We start from the raw sequence: 15663 nt of genomic DNA on the forward strand, positions 1-15663 counted from the left end.
CCCCTAATTCTGGTTATTGGGGAAATCCCCGAAATGCACGCTTTTCACTGAAACAAAATATTTTGCTTTATAGCTGCTACGGATTGCATTGACAGAGAACCAAGGTGCTGCAAGAAAATATTCATAAACGGGAGGCGAGGTATAAATCCATGTTTTATTTATTTTAGGCAGCGTAGCAAGTTATTTTGCCTGGAAAAGTTTGTGGTCGTTGTTGATTTGAGATTCTAGTTAAAAAAGCCAGTCAAGCTTACAGCTGAGCTAGCAGATTTTAGTGGAAGATGGTGGGTGAAGTTTGGTGTGTCTTGTATTTCGTTGTATTAATACAAATTTAACCACTACACATTGTAGTATTATATGACATGGAAGTGGGATGATGATGATCACGAATCGCTTACGTTTCAGACTGTTTTGGGTGTCTAACCTGCTCGCTAATTAGCTAGGACATGCTAGGCCATAACTGAGGAACGCTCAAACCCTCGCGCGATTTGTCAGAAACAAGATTGAGCCACCTTCAGTCGATACTTGTAAAAAGGTCAATTCTGAAAAGGCTTATCTGTACCAATGTGTTTCATGTACAACGGCGGCCTTTCCGCATGGTACTGAAATTCATATTTATAATATTTATAATAATAACTTTTATCTAACAATTTGCGCGCATCTCCCTCGTGCGGCAGTGTTTGGGAATACCGAAAGCGGTCTATGCCAGTTAACATGATCTTTTTGAATTATGAAACCGTTTTTATTAGTACATAAATTCTAAAGAATTTACCAAAAGTCTTTAGCTGGTTCTCATAGAACAAGAAATAAGATATCCTAAGCCTGTGTTTACCATAGATCTTATTTTCACCGTGTATTCTTTTAACTTTACCTTAGAACAGGGTTCCCCAACTGGATTTGGCCCACAGGTGGTTTTATTTTGCCCCCAAGTTCTCTGAGAAAAAAATAGTCTTTTTTTTTTTTTTTAATTTTCATTGTCAGACATGACTGCAAAACCCCCAGGAAATCCGCTTCAAGTGATTTAAGTAAAAAAAATGTTCCCAAGTATTCCCACGCATAAGAGAGACATGTGATCATATACAAATGTAGAAGTCTAGTTGATGATCCCTGCCCTACAACAACGATGTTAATTTTCCTCATAGGCTCTGTCCAATGAACCATGGCATACATAAAGACACCTTTATTATTTCTCTCTGTATAGGGTGGGTTGCAAGTTAATCATAGATTTAGATGAGGATTAGCCTAATACCGTGGCACCACTTGCTCACATTGCTGTCTAGCTAACTACACAACCCAGTCGGTCATTACCCGTCCCCTGTCTGCATTCTAGCCTTTTAATTTTTATTTATTTAACTAGGCAAGTCAGTTAAGAACAATTTCCTATTTACAATGACGGCCTACCCTGGCCAAACCCTAACCAGGACGACACTGGGCTAATTGTGCGCCGCCCTATGGGACTCCCAATCACTGTCGTTTGTGATACAGCCTGGACCCGACCCAGGGTCTGTAGTGACGCCTCTAGCACTGAGATGCACTGCCTTAGACTGCTGTGCCACTTGGGAGCTGTTGTCCCCCTTTCCCCACTCATTCCATAAATGTATTGTTTTGAAGACACCGGTAGCTGCTAAAACTAGTATAGATTTTTTTCTTAACTAATTACATGGGTGTGCTCTCTCTCCTAGATCCTATCGCCTTCCTCCCTCCCTCCTCGTGTCCCTGTGTCCAATCCTCTCCTCCCAAACGGTCTTGTGAGCTGTCGAGAAAGTGAACGGATACAGGATGGAAGAGCTCAGCCCCCCCCTGGGCCAATGTTCCTTCCAGCAGCTTTGGGAGAGCAAGTAAGTTTTGAACAACCTTTAGGACCACAGACTTCTGTCTAAGACTACCAAGGTAGGTAGCTGCTTCTAGACTAGATCGACGTGGTTCTGTGTGAGTGGAAGCCCAGAGACATTGTTCAATGTATTAAAGCACCTTTTCTGCATAGGTCTTTTCAGGGCCATAATAATGACTGATCCGGTGATTTCTTTTCTATAGTATGACACCTCAGGGGCCCAGTATTCCACTGGTTGCTACTGAAAACTGGTCTGACCTGGATGTCTCGGTACGTTTGATTGTCTACCTCATGATGTAAAGGAAGTATTTTTGTGACGCCACACATTTTTAGAATGGGCTAATGAGTCCCCCCCCCCAGTAATTGTTTGAGTTTGATTTTTTTTCTCTGGTAATTTGATTTCCATGGTGGGCACTCCTGTTTCATTATTCAGACAGAAATGTAACAAGCAACTAATAACTTGAATGCTTTACTCCTCTGTAGATAAATGGCATCCACTTACCTCCCTCACAGCTCCTTCCTGACGCGACTCTCCACAAGGTCTTTGACGAGGTGCTGTTTGAACTGCTGGAGCCCCCGGTTGTGGAGCCCTCTGTGTCAACCCTGGACAGCGTGCCTCCTCCCGCCTCCACTGTCCCCTCCACCAACGACTACCCTGGGAAGCACGGCTTCCAGCTGCGATTCCAGAAGTCGGGTACCGCCAAGTCTGTCACCTCCACTGTGAGTGTCATGCATATGGCTTACTGCACATGCTCATGCCTGAATACATGCACACACGTATAGTTAAGGCCCGAGGAGGTGTGGTATATATGGCCAATATACCATGGCTAAGGGCTGTTCTTCTGCCCAACAGAAGTGCCTGAATACAGCCCTTAGCCGTGGTATATTGGCCATATACCACAAACTCCAGAGTTGCCTTTTATAAACTGGTTATTATTGTAATTAGAACAGTGAAAATATTTTACCAATGCTCAGACCACCCAGTTCATAATTCATGATAATATGTTCATTTATCACTTAAAATAAGTGATGTGTTTTGCGTGGGCTTACCCTGGCGTGTAAGTATGTAAATCTCTCTCAAACAAGGTGACTTTTTCAATCAATATATTCGGCTCTATTTATTCTGTTTCGAAAATGCTAATTAGCATCAGAGTAGACATGATGGAATACTACAAATCCCTGCAGGCTCCTGCACGTCATCTCTAGCTGACTCCTTTGCTAACAGGTATTGTGTCCATTAAAACATATATTCTTTTTGACCTTTTAAGAACAAATTCTTATTTTCAATGAAGGTCTAGGAACAGTGGGTTAACTGCCTTGTTCAGGGGCAGAACAACAGATTTTTACCTTGTCACCTCAGGGATTTGATCTTGCAACCTTTCAGTTACTAGTCCAACACTCTAACCACTAGGCTACCTGCCGCCCCATTTAAAACTTGCACAAGACACTTCAGAATTATACATTTTAAAGACATTTAGCCAATTTAATCATTACAAATTTGAATTAACATTAGATAATTAATCCAAAGATTCTTAGCTTTGCCTCAAGTCAGTCACGGCATTTATAGTTCTTTACGATAGCCACATTAGCAACTAAATAGCTGCACATTTAATTTGAGGGGTAAATACAGGCGAATATATTATAAGTCACCTTGTCCTAGAGCGATTTACGTGGTTATCAAAACGTCACACCAGGGTAAGTCTAAACAAAACACAGCCCTTATTTTAAGTGTTTCTAAAAATCCCCTATGGCCGGGGTTCCCACACTTTTTCCCTCAGGGCCCCTAGCATTGGGGGACATTCTGCGCCACGTCTATTTCTATGGGCACTAACAATGTTCATGAAACACTTTTCACACCCCTCTTGTTGGCGGAGAACATTTAGCAGGTTTAAATCAGATTTTTTAGCAATTCTATACGTTTTGGCATGTCTAATGGGTATTCATGTGATATTTGAGTGACACAAATTACAATATCTATGGGCTATAAAACCCACCTAAAAACACTTTGGCTGACATGGACTAGTTGAGCTGGACATTTCTGGCAAGTTATAAATCGCTTTCTAAGGTATGCAATGACTAACATGACAAGATAAACTGATGATGCACACTGCCAAATATAGAAATTGCACCTTGTGCATTCTACTATTCTAATTTTCAAGAGGACGTTTAAAGCTAGAATGAGCCTCACAGTTTGGGAACCACTGCTCAGTGGGAAAAATTTATGGTGGACAAATGGTTGGAACCCTTTCCTTGTTTGACTGCTAGGCTTTATGGGTATTATGACTCATACTGTGATACTCTATAGGAATGAAACACAGCCTTCCATGGGGTCCAGCCCCACCCTTTAAGAAGCCTTGTCTCTGTATATTCACATGCTATATATATATATATATATATATATATATATATATATATATATACTCTATTGATCTCTCTCTTTCAACTTTAGAATTACTTTTCTCTTCTGGAGGAAACATCTATTTTGAAGTATTTTGATTAAGGTACTATTGTACTATTGTGATTGTCAAAAAAGTAACAGTAAAATGGCTTCAAACCAATCCATGGTCTCATTTCAATCAATTAATTACAGTAAATTGCAGTTACTTTACCTCAGACAGAGATGAAGGATATTCCACTCATTCTAATTCCCTGTGGTTACATTCAACTGGAATCCAGTTCATTGTGACGATTTGCTGAAACTCAAGGTTTTGGCGAAAAAGTATTTGGATTAAAACAGCCAATAGCAGCAAGGTTTCCACAGTGACTCACATGTCACCGTACTATGATAGGTCTATCAGGCTTGTGTTAGGGTGTGCTGCCCTCAAACTAACGCCCCCTGCAACTCATTCATTGGAACTGAGGAGTTGCATGCTGGTAGGTTGCAGTAATGCATGGGTCTGACATGACAGGGCATGTTCCACACAAGGGCTCCATTATGGAAAGGGTTAAAATGCAGCCCTTTTGGTCAAAATGTATAGTTATAAACAGGGTATTTACGATTTCTTCAGCATATTAATATAATTGTTCATGTGTATTATGATCTTATACCTGTAGGTGTTAAGCCCACCCTTTGCTAGTGTTCAGTATTTTATGTAAACTTTATAAACGGATAATACTCACACACACAAAATATCTCCAAAGTGAATTAACTTCACCAAAGTGCTTATTTTTTTCCACTTTTTATCAATTCAATTCACCACTTTGTTTCACAAAATAAAATTCCTATAGGCACATACAACTGGTTGCTCATTGTTTTCGCTCCCCTCCCAGTATTCTGTGCAGCTGAACAAGCTGTACTGCCAGCTGGCTAAGACGTGCCCTGTGGAGGTGTTGATGGCCATGGATCCCCCGCCAGGAGCCATCCTCAGGGCCACCGCTATCTACAAGAAGTCTGAGCATGTCTCTGAGGTGGTCCGGCGCTGCCCCCACCACCAGAGCGCCTCAGATAACAATGAAGGTGGGTGTGTGTTTATAGTCTAAGGTAAACATTCAAAACTGATGAAGATAATAAATATTTTGCCCTTAGAGTGGGGGGAAAAATGGATTAATATGCATGATTTTATTTTGGCTCGGTTTTTGTATTTAGCCATGTAAACAAATAAAGAGTAAATGAAACCCATGCAAATCTAATCGTAATATTCTCCATGGTCTCAGAGAGATGAGGTATACCTTCACTCCATGTAAAATATTGTCTCAGAAACAGAGGAGACTCCCCCTCACTACTTGTCTACTTCCTGTTTTTTTTTGTCTAGGCGTAGTCCACCGCAGTCACTTGATTAGGGTGGAGGGGAGCCAGTGGGCTCAATACCTGGAGGATGGAAACACCAAGCGTCAAAGTGTGCTGCTGCCCTATGAGCCTCCTCAGGTATACCATATAGAAAGAGCATTAATAGAACGGTCCTCCCCATTGCAAGTGTACCCAGATGAGCAAGGCAGGAAGTGTACCCCATCAATCTGTTCTGCGATTTGTTGAATCAACTCAAATGAAATTATTTAAACAATAGCCACGTCAGTTTGTATCATTTGAATGAACATTCTACATTACCATGGAAATCATTATATCACCATACCAGGAAGCCATTATGGACCCATGCGTTTACCAGTTAAATTGGCTGGATTTGAGCTTCCAAGACCGTTCTATTCATTCTTATCAATGGTATTTTATTTGCCATTTCTCTTGACACTTTCATAGAGACATCTGTCTATTTTGCATTTGTCAATGTACGTTCAAGTGAAGCTTACCATTGTGTATATGTGTTTGTATAGCTGGGCTCTGAAACGACTACTGTTCTCCTGAACTTCATGTGTAACTCCAGTTGCATGGGTGGTATGAACAGGCGGCCCATCCTCACCATCCTGACCCTGGAGACCCAGGAGTAAGTGTCTCTCCATATCCCTTCTCACTGTGTTTGTTTATTTTGGAAATTGCGCATCAGGGTCTGAGTTTGCGTTACATTTTCCGTAATGTGTGTTTTTTTTAGGGATGTATGATCTGTCCCCGGTTGAAAAATTTAAGATACGAGTGCGTCTGCCAGCGGGACTCCGATCCAAATGTAGCATGCATCTGTCACAAAAATTGGTTCAAACGTTAAGAATCGCCTACAAAAACAATGTGCTAAATTACTTTCTACCTTCTGAAAATACCTCATATTTTGTGACAACTGCGTCCGTGCCTTCAGCCTGCCGGCACTTCAAACCGGCCCGCGAGACATTTCGTGGTATCCAACTGGAAGTTAGTCTTGTGTCATCGCTGCAACTCCAGTACGGACTCGGGAGATGCGAAGTTCGAGAGCCGTGCGTCCTCCAAAACACGACCCAGCCAAACCACGCTGCTTCTTGACACATTGCTTGCTTAACCCGAAAGCCAGCTGCACCAATGTATCGGCGGAAACACCATACACCTGGTCAGCGTGCATGCGCCCAGTACACCACAGGAGTCGCTAGATGGTGGTGGGAAAAGGACATCTCAGCCTGCCAAACCCTCTCCTAACCTGGACGACACTGGGCCAATGGGTCTCCCAGTCACGGCCAGCTGTGTGACAGCCTGGGATCGAACCCGGGTCTGTAGTGACGACCGCTGCGATGCAGTGCCTTTAAACCGCTGCGCCACTCGGGAGGCCCCCGCAAATTGTTTTAACAAACAATTGGTCCCCCAAAAAATGCGACCATCCGTTGAATTTCAAAATCCCGATGTGGCCCTCGAGCCAAAAAGTTTGCCCACCACTGGTCTATACCATTAAATTATGAGACAGTGGTGAAATCTTATTACACGACCACAATACCTTTTTGGTTTCGAAGGTGTTCAGAAGAATGTTAAGGGCAAAGAAAGCTGTCTGAACACTGAAAGCTTTGTTGAAGTCTCTACAACACAAAATCCGTGTAGGGGCCAGCTGGGTAAAAGACTATCTGCATATAATTGGACGAGGGCGCTTCCTACTGCCTGACCTATGTTGTTGATGTAAATTGAGAAGAGCATGGGGCCTAGGATCAAGCCTTGGGGTACTCCCTTGGTGACAGGCAGTGACTGAGACAGCAGATTTTCTGACTTTACACATTGCACTCTTTGAGAGAGGTAGTTAGCAAACCAGGCCAAAGACCCCTTTGAGACACCAATACTCCTTAGCCGACCCAGAAGTTTGGAATGGTGTACCGTATCAAAAGCTTTGTCCATTAAGATAGCAGCACAAAATTGCTTCGTCACAGGCAATGGTGACATTGAGGACCTTAAAGTTGCAGTGACACAATCATAACCTGAGCAGAAACCAGATTGCATACCAGATATAATACTATAGACATCAAGAAAGCCAGTCAGTTTATTGACAAGTTTTTCCAACACTTTTGAAAAATAGTATAACAATTAAGATTGCTTCCTTTTATTTAAAGGGGGAGATCAATGTGGCTGCCTTCCAAGCACTGCATACTAAGCACTGCCTTCCAACCACACAGACGAAACGATCTAAATGAGTTTAGGGAGAAGCTGTGTAGCAGGGCAGGGGGGAAAGAGGGTGGAGCGTTGGGAATAGTCACATTGGAAGGGCTAGTATATGAAGGAGGCGTGTCTGAGTCATAGGAATCCTGACTTAATAAAGTGATTTTTAAAGAGCTCAGCCATACTCTTTGTTTCCTTTTCTTACATTTTTTTTGACCCCCTTTTTCTCCCCAATTTCGTGGTATCCAATTGTTAGTAATTACTATCTTGTCCCATCGTTACAACTCCCGTACGGGCTCGGGAGAGACGAAGGTCGAAAGCCATGCGTACTCCGAAACACAACCCAACCAAGCCGCACTGCTTTTTAACACAGCGCGCATCCAACCCGGAAGCCAGCCACACCAATGTGTCGGAGGAAACACTGTGCACCTGGCGACCTTGGTTAGCGCGCACTGTGCCCGGTCCGGAGTCGCTGGTGCGCGATGAGACAAGGATATCCCTACCGGTCTAACCCGGATGACGCTAGGCCAATTGTGCGTTGCCCCACGGACCTCCCGGTCACGGCCGGCTGCGACAGAGCCTGGGTGCAAACCCAGATTCTCTGGTGGCACAGCTAGCGCTGCGATGCAGTGCCCTAGACCACTGCACCACCCGGGAGGCCCTAGCCATATACGCTCTTTCAGAGCCTTTCGCAAAATGGTGTTTTTGAGGTGGAGTAACACTGCCAGATCACGGTCGAACCAGGGGCTGATCCTGTTGTTAATTTTCTTTATGGGGGCATGCTTGTTAACAATACCACTGAAAAGATGCAACAAAAAAAGAGGTTCCAAGCATCTTCAACAAAGGGGATCAAGCTGACTCTATACCAATTTACAGAGGCCAGGTCATGAAGGAAAGCATTTCAGCAAGCGTCTATGACGAATCCGGAGAAGTCATTTTCACTGGGCAGCCATTACGAACACAAGCTGTAAAACAGTGATCACTTAAGGTCATTACAGAAAACACCAGACTGATACTAATCAGGATTATTTGTGAGGATAACGTCAAGGAGAGTAGACTTTTCTTGGTATTTGGGGTCATTCCATGTGGGATTGGTGATCAGAGAGATTTAGGGAGTCCCATTGTTTTAACTTGGCCAGGTGGTTTAGGCATGTACTGGTTTAGGTCACCTAGCAGGACAAATTAAGACTTGGTGTAAAGGGCCATGAGAGCGCTTAGGGCAGGTAGGGTACAGGCTGGTGCTGATGGAGGACGATAGCACTCAGCAACAGTCAACAAAGAGCTATTTGAAAGCTTAATGCTTAAAACCAGCAAATCAAATTGTTTGGGGACCTGTTGGAGACAACCGAGCACTGAGGGTGATCCTTGGTAAAGATGGCCACTCCCCCATCTTTGGAAGATCTGTCTTGCCGAAAAAGGTTATAACCTGGAAGTTTAACATCAGAACATTCTTTCTTAACCATGTCTCAATAATGACCAACATATCTGGATTGGAGCTGTGAACCCACACTTTCAATGGATCCATTTCAGTTAATAAGCGTCTAGTGTTAACGTGCAGACAACCAAGGCTTTTACAAGGGCAGAAATCATAAAAGCAAATATCAGAATTGTGACTAGCAACCGTAGACGGGCCAGTGTGTTCATGCACATTTCCAGGGCACGGTAGAGGACAGGGAGAACTCTGCAGTGTTGATATTTTTAATGACATTTGAATGTGCATCAGGTGGCAACAAGATCATATTGTACCACAATTTCATCAGGTAACATGAATACAAAGCCAGCGAGAGAGGGTTAGAATAGGATGGGAGGCCTAGAGTACATGTAACCAATAAAGAAGTTTGTCGCGAGGGTGGGAACGAACATTGTCTAATCCACGTTCTGGTAAATGAGCAACTACATACTCAACAAAGTGTGCAGGAGTCATGGAGCAAATAGCACAAGAAAAAAGTGAAATGGCTTGAGGTTAGACATTGTAAGTTGAGCCAATCGCCCCAACACAATAACGTGGCTCTGAGTCCAATAGGCTATAAAAGTCTGAGATTAATAAATAGTAGACCGATGCTAGTTAATGAAAAGCAATTCTGAATAAAGCTCACATAAGATTCACAAGTTAATTAGCCTAGGTAAAAATTCAGATCAGTCCAAAGTCTACGGCGTGAGTGTGTGCTGGAGCCAAGCGAAAGCTCGGGGGAGTGTGGCGGGGGTACCTGTACCAGACTGGGAGACAGGCCAGGGCAGACGGGGAGTAGATCGCCGGGTGGGATCCAAGTAGCAGGTAACTGGAGCAGATGGCCCACCCGCTTGGGAGAGCTTTGGTCGGGAGGCTGAGTGGGAGAGGAGGCGTTCAACCTTACCAGACAGGTGCGTGGTGGAGCAGATAAAGCGTCCGGCGCGAAAAAGCTGAACGCCAAACTTGAGAGACAACTATACACACGATTTACGCATGTACGCGCACAAGTCTGCTCCAACAGATCCAACTCGGAGAGGCCCAGCTCATGAGCTCCATCAGCAGCAGATTTGAATTTAGAATGGAAAGTGAATGTTTATGCAACAGAAGTTAGTGCATCTTATCACACCGAGTCAATTCGTTTCTCTAATCGCACTGAATGGTTTCAAACTAAAAATGTATTGTATCCCATATACAGTGCATTGAAAGTATTCAGACCCCTTTTTCCACATTGTTACATTATACCCTTATTCTAAAATGGATTAAATGAAATAAGTTACTCAATCTACACACTATACCCCACAATGACAAAGCGAAAACAGGGTTTTGCTAATTTATGTAAATACGTTTTATTTTTTTATAAGTATTCAGAACCTTTGCTATGATACTCGAAATTGAGCTCAGGTGCATCCTGTTTCCATTGATCATCCTTGAGATGTTTCTTCAACTCATTGGAGTCAACCTTTGGTAAATTCAATTGATTGGACATGATTTAGAAAGGCACACACCTGTCTATATAAGGTCCCACAGTTGACAGTGCATGTCAGAGCAAAAACCAAACCATGAGGTTGACAGAATTGTCCGTAGAGCTCCAGAGACACGATTGTGTCGAGGCACAGATCTGGAGAAGGGTAACAAAGAATGTCTGCAGCATTGAAGGTCCACAGTGGCCTCCATTCTTAAATGGGAGAATTTTGGAACCACCTAGACTCTTCCTAGAGCTGGCCGCCCGGCCAAACTGAGCAATTGGGGGAGAAGGGCCTTGGTCAAAGAGGTGAACAAGAACCCAAGATCCTCTGTGGAGATGGGAGAACCTTCCAGAAGGACAACCATCTCTGTAGCACTCCTCTAAACAGGCCTTTAGTAGTGGCCAGACGGAAGCCACTCTTTAAAAGGCACATGACAGCCCCCTTGGCGTTTGCCAAAAGGCACCTAAAGGACTCTTTGGCCTGAATGCCAAGTGTCATGTCTGGAGAAGCATGGTGGTGGCAGCATCATGCTGTGGGTATGTTTTTCAGCGGCAGGGACTGGGAGACTAGTCAGGATCGAGGGTACAGTTGAATGGCGCAAAGTACAGAGGGATCCTTGATGAAAACCTGCTTCAGGGCACCCAGGACCTCAGACTGGGGCAAAGGCTCACCTCCCAACAGGACAATGACCCTAAGCACACAGCCAAGACAACGCAGGAGTGGCTTCGGGACAAGTCTCTGAATGTCCTTGAGTGGCCCAGTGAAAGCCAGGACTTGAACCTGATCGAGTATCTCTGGAGAAACCTGAAAATAGCTGTGCAGCGACGCGCCACATCCAACCTGACAGAGCTTGAGTAGATCTGCAGAGAATGGGAGAAACTCCCCAAATACAGGTATGCCAAGCTTGTAGCGTCATACCCAAGAAGACTCTTGGGCTAGGCTGTAATCGCTGCCAAAGGTGCTGCAACAAAGTACTGAGTAAAGGGTCTGAATACTTATGTAAATTTAATTTTTCAGGTTATAATTTTTTGCTAAAAAATAGAAACTATTTTTGTTTTGTCATTATGGGGTATTGTGTGTAGCTTGAAGGGGGGGAAACAATTTAATCTATTTTAGAATAAGGCTGTAAAGTAACGATGTCAAAAGTCAAGGGGTCTTTCTAGGGCAGGCGTTCCGCTAGCGGAACCCCTCGACAACATTCCGCTGAAAAGGCAGCGCGCGAAATGTAATGTAACTTTCACACATTAACAAGTCCAATACAGCAAATGAAAGAAACTTCTTGTTAATCTACCCATCGTGTCTGATTTCAAAAGGGCTTTACAGCGAAAGCACAACATGATTGTTAGGTGATAGCCAAGTAAAAAAAAAACACCGCCATTTTTCCATCAAAGATAGGAGTCACAAAAAGCAGAAATATAGATAAAATTAATCACTAACCTTTGATCAGATGACACTCATAGGACATCATGTTACACAATACATGTGTTTTGTTCGATAATGTGCATATTTATATCCAAAAATCTGTTTACATTGGCGCATTACATGCAGTAATGTTTTGATTCCAAAACATCCGGTGATTTTGCAGAAATACTCATAAAACATTGATTAAAAGGTCCAAGTGTTATTCACAGAATTAAAGACACTTCTCCTTAATGCAACCGCTGTGTCAGATTTCTAAAAAAAAATGAAGGAAAAAGCATAATCTGAGTACGACGCTCAGAGCCCAATCCAGCCAAAGAAATATCCGTCATGTTGGAGTCAACAGAAGTTAGAAATAACATTTGATCTTTGATCTTCATCAGAATGCACTCCCAGGAATCCCAGTTCGACAATAAATGACTGATTTGTTCCATAAAGTCCATCATTAATGTCCAAATAGCCATTTGTTAGCGTGTTAAGCCCAGTAATCCATCTTCATGAGGCACGAGCACTACGTCCAAACTCGAAAAGTTACGTTACAGGTCGTAGAACCATGTCAAACGATGTATGGAATCAATCTTTAGGATGTTTTTAACATAAATCATCAGTAAGGTTTCAACTGGAGAATTCCATTGTCTGAAAAAAAGCACTGGAACGAGAGCTAACTCTGTCGTGAGCGTGCATCACGAGCCTGAGACACTCTGCCAGACCCATGACTCATTCAGCTCCCATTCCCCCCTCCTTTATAGCAGAAGCCTGAAACAAGTTTCTAAAGACGGTTGACATCTAGTGGAAGCCTTAGGAAGTGCAACTTGACCCCATAGACACTGTATTCGGTTGGCCAAGCTTTGAAAAACTACAAACCTCAGATTTCCCACTTCCTGGTTGGATTTTTCTCAGGTTTTCGCCTGCCATACTCAGACATCTTTCAAACAGTTTTAGAAACTTCAGCGTTTTATATCCAATACTAATAATAATATGCATATATTAGCATCTGGGACTGAGTAGAAGGCAGTAGAAGGCACTCTGGGCACGCTATTCATCCAAAAGTGAAAATGCTGCCCCCTATCCCAAAAAGGTTAATACTTTCCGAATGCACTGTATCTAGGTGCATATCGAATCATCTTGGAAGTGAAAGATGCACATCCCTAGTGTGTTTTGCTCCCCGTGAGTTTATTGCCTCTAACTTTCACTATTCTTCACCCCTTTGCTTCCTTTCTAGGGGTCAGGTTTTGGGTCGCCGTTGTTTCGAGGTCCGTGTGTGTGCCTGTCCCGGCCGGGACCGCAAGACCGAAGAAGAGAACACAAACAAAGTTCTGAACGGGACAAAGACCACCAACGGCTCCAAGAGAAGTAAGACTCGGGCCACGTCTCAACCCTCGTCTCCTATGTCATTGTTGACATTGTCTCCTCTCCCCTCAGAGTCCCAACAGGCCCTGCCCCCTCCAGGGACCAGCAAGAAGATCAAGAATGGCTCCAGCACCGAGGATGAAGACAAGGACAATGTATTTTTGTTGCAGGTGAGGGAATAACACACACACACACACACACACACACACAAACAAGCTGACAGACAGAGGCACTTTTGTGAGGGAGAATTTGTGTATCTCTACTGCATGGTTGTGCCCAAGGGAAATCCCCTCTCACTTCCTCCCTCTCCTCTCAGGTCCGTGGCCGAGAGCACTATGAGTGGCTCAAGAAGATCAATGACAGTCTGGAGCTGATGGACCACATTCCTCCCGCTGAGCAGGAGAAATACAAGAAAAAAGGGTAAAGCTACCAGCGGCAGCCATCCTGACGACAGAAACTTCTCCCTAAAATCCCCATGTACCATTTACATGCATTACCCCCCACCCCCCCCCCTATTACCTGCAACATACATGTTCTCCTCTCAATGGTAAACAGTCTCACCCTCTGTTTGTCCTGTATTTGTCTTTCTTAGTTCCGCAAAGATCCTCAAGCAAGAAGCAATGGCCCCGAAGAGCGGAAAGCGGCTGCTTACAAAGGAAGACAGGAGCGACTCGGACTAAGGCCAGGACATGTCGGTCCTTATTCTCCTGTCTATTCCAGACCAACATTAAGTTGCGACTCCCAAGTTAAATGCCCAATAACAAACCCTAGTCCCTACATGTAGGCACTTCTGAAAGGATAGATATTAGCAAGATGGTAATAGCTCCACCTAGACAGCCATACGCTGGACCCAGAAAGGGGTCAATAGGGACGGACCAACATTTTAATAAATGTAGTCATATGAACATGCAAGACATGGCAAAATGTGTAGAATTGCAGGAAATTAGCTTCAAAACAGTTCAAACTGTGTAAAAAGTTTAATTTTTTATTGTATTGTTTTTTTATATGACGGTAAATTACTGTCCATCCGGATCTTTTGACAGCTAGGAAAATTGTGACCGGACCTTCTCAGATAGTACAAGTACCATGTTGGGATTTTCACCATATTTCGGATACCAGTCCAACAATTTCAGTACAACACAAACTGCGTAAGTGTAGGGCCTAGGGTTTTGTTTAAAATTAGCTAGGTAAGCTAAGACCCCTCCTCCCACTGCCTTAACCATCTGGTGGGACTTCCTCCTCCTCACCTGTCCCCCAAACAGCACTTTAGCTTGTGCTTTTATGATTTGGACCAATTAAATCAAGTATTCATATCTTGACCTGCCTAGCCACGATGCTTTGTTACCAGTTAATTGGCCAGTTGCCTGTTAGTATTTTTTATACCTGTTGAACATAACTGCTGTTATCCCTCCCCCTGAAACCTTGACTTTATTTTGCCCCTTTTGTTTTTACTTGTAGCTCTGGTTATCAGAATGTTTTATTCATTGTTAAAAAAAAAATACATTTGAGTTCTCTCTTGTGAAGCGGTCTGATACTATGATTATGATACACTTGGCACATGTATATTTGTTTAATTTATCGTTCTCTGATGGAAACTCTTTTTGATGTCATTCGGTGCTGAGACATGGGGCTCTATTTTGTTTAGGGGGAAAGGAAACATTTCAGGGAACTTTTAAAATCAATTAAAGCAATTTCTTAAGTAATACTTAAAATCCTCAGTCTTTTCTCAGTACCTGCAGTCTTTTGAGTTGAGTTTTTTTTTTATATACAAAGTCCCTGCGGATGAACAAGGTGACAAGGTTGTCTAGAGACTACCCGTAATCTCGGAACCCAGAACCAAATGTTGCGTACTCTATTTCAGCTGACCTACTTCACTGTCCCAGACCATTCTCTAAGTATATTTTATTTATTTAACCTTTATCTAACTATGGGAACCCCAATTACGGCCGGATGTGATACAGCCTGGATTCAAACCAGGAACTGTAGGGAACTGAAGCTTCTTTCACTGAGATCCAGTGCCTTAGACCACTGCAACACTCTGGACCCCTACTGCTATGTTTACATATCGACCCAGCATGCTTTGCATGTGTGGAGGAATAACGCAAAACCAAGTATCTCTTGCATCCATTTAACAAATTCTTCTTTGTAGTTCCATTTTGTTTGCATGTGGGAGCCATGTTGATCCAGTAGATAAGTTCCCAAATGGGAGCGAGATAGTCAT

At 43.3% G+C, this 15663-nt stretch overlaps 1 protein-coding gene across 4 annotated transcripts; it reads left to right on the top strand.

Annotated features, from left to right (window-relative positions):
- On the top strand, positions 1 to 15145 carry LOC115133606 (cellular tumor antigen p53-like). Of its 4 annotated transcripts, none has more exons than XM_029667018.2 (11): positions 2 to 139; positions 1680 to 1835; positions 2032 to 2098; positions 2312 to 2548; positions 5099 to 5285; positions 5581 to 5693; positions 6095 to 6204; positions 13315 to 13445; positions 13515 to 13612; positions 13759 to 13862; positions 14035 to 15145. In XM_029667018.2, exons 2-11 carry the CDS (start codon positions 1777 to 1779, stop codon positions 14120 to 14122), a joined length of 1194 nt encoding a protein of 397 aa, XP_029522878.1. In that variant the 5' UTR covers positions 2 to 139; positions 1680 to 1776; the 3' UTR covers positions 14123 to 15145. The 4 variants fall into 4 exon arrangements, with proteins under 4 accessions (XP_029522876.1, XP_029522877.1, XP_029522878.1 ...); XM_029667020.2 differs by having other exon boundaries at positions 2342 to 2548; XM_029667016.2 differs by having other exon boundaries at positions 1 to 139; positions 13315 to 13612.
- The last annotated feature ends 518 nt before the right edge of the window (positions 15146 to 15663 follow it).

The sequence above is a fragment of the Oncorhynchus nerka genome, linkage group LG8 (assembly GCF_034236695.1).
Source record: "Oncorhynchus nerka isolate Pitt River linkage group LG8, Oner_Uvic_2.0, whole genome shotgun sequence".
NCBI lineage: Eukaryota > Metazoa > Chordata > Actinopteri > Salmoniformes > Salmonidae > Oncorhynchus > Oncorhynchus nerka.

Coding starts and splice junctions, on each gene's coding strand:
- LOC115133606 (XM_029667016.2), top strand. CDS start 1,777: ATGGAAGAGCTCAGCCCCCCCCTGGGCCAATGTTCCTTCCAGCAGCTT. Junction 2,549..5,098: donor CCAAGTCTGTCACCTCCACT/GTGAGTGTCATG, acceptor CTCCCCTCCCAG/TATTCTGTGCAGCTGAACAA. Junction 5,286..5,580: donor CGCCTCAGATAACAATGAAG/GTGGGTGTGTGT, acceptor TTTTTTGTCTAG/GCGTAGTCCACCGCAGTCAC.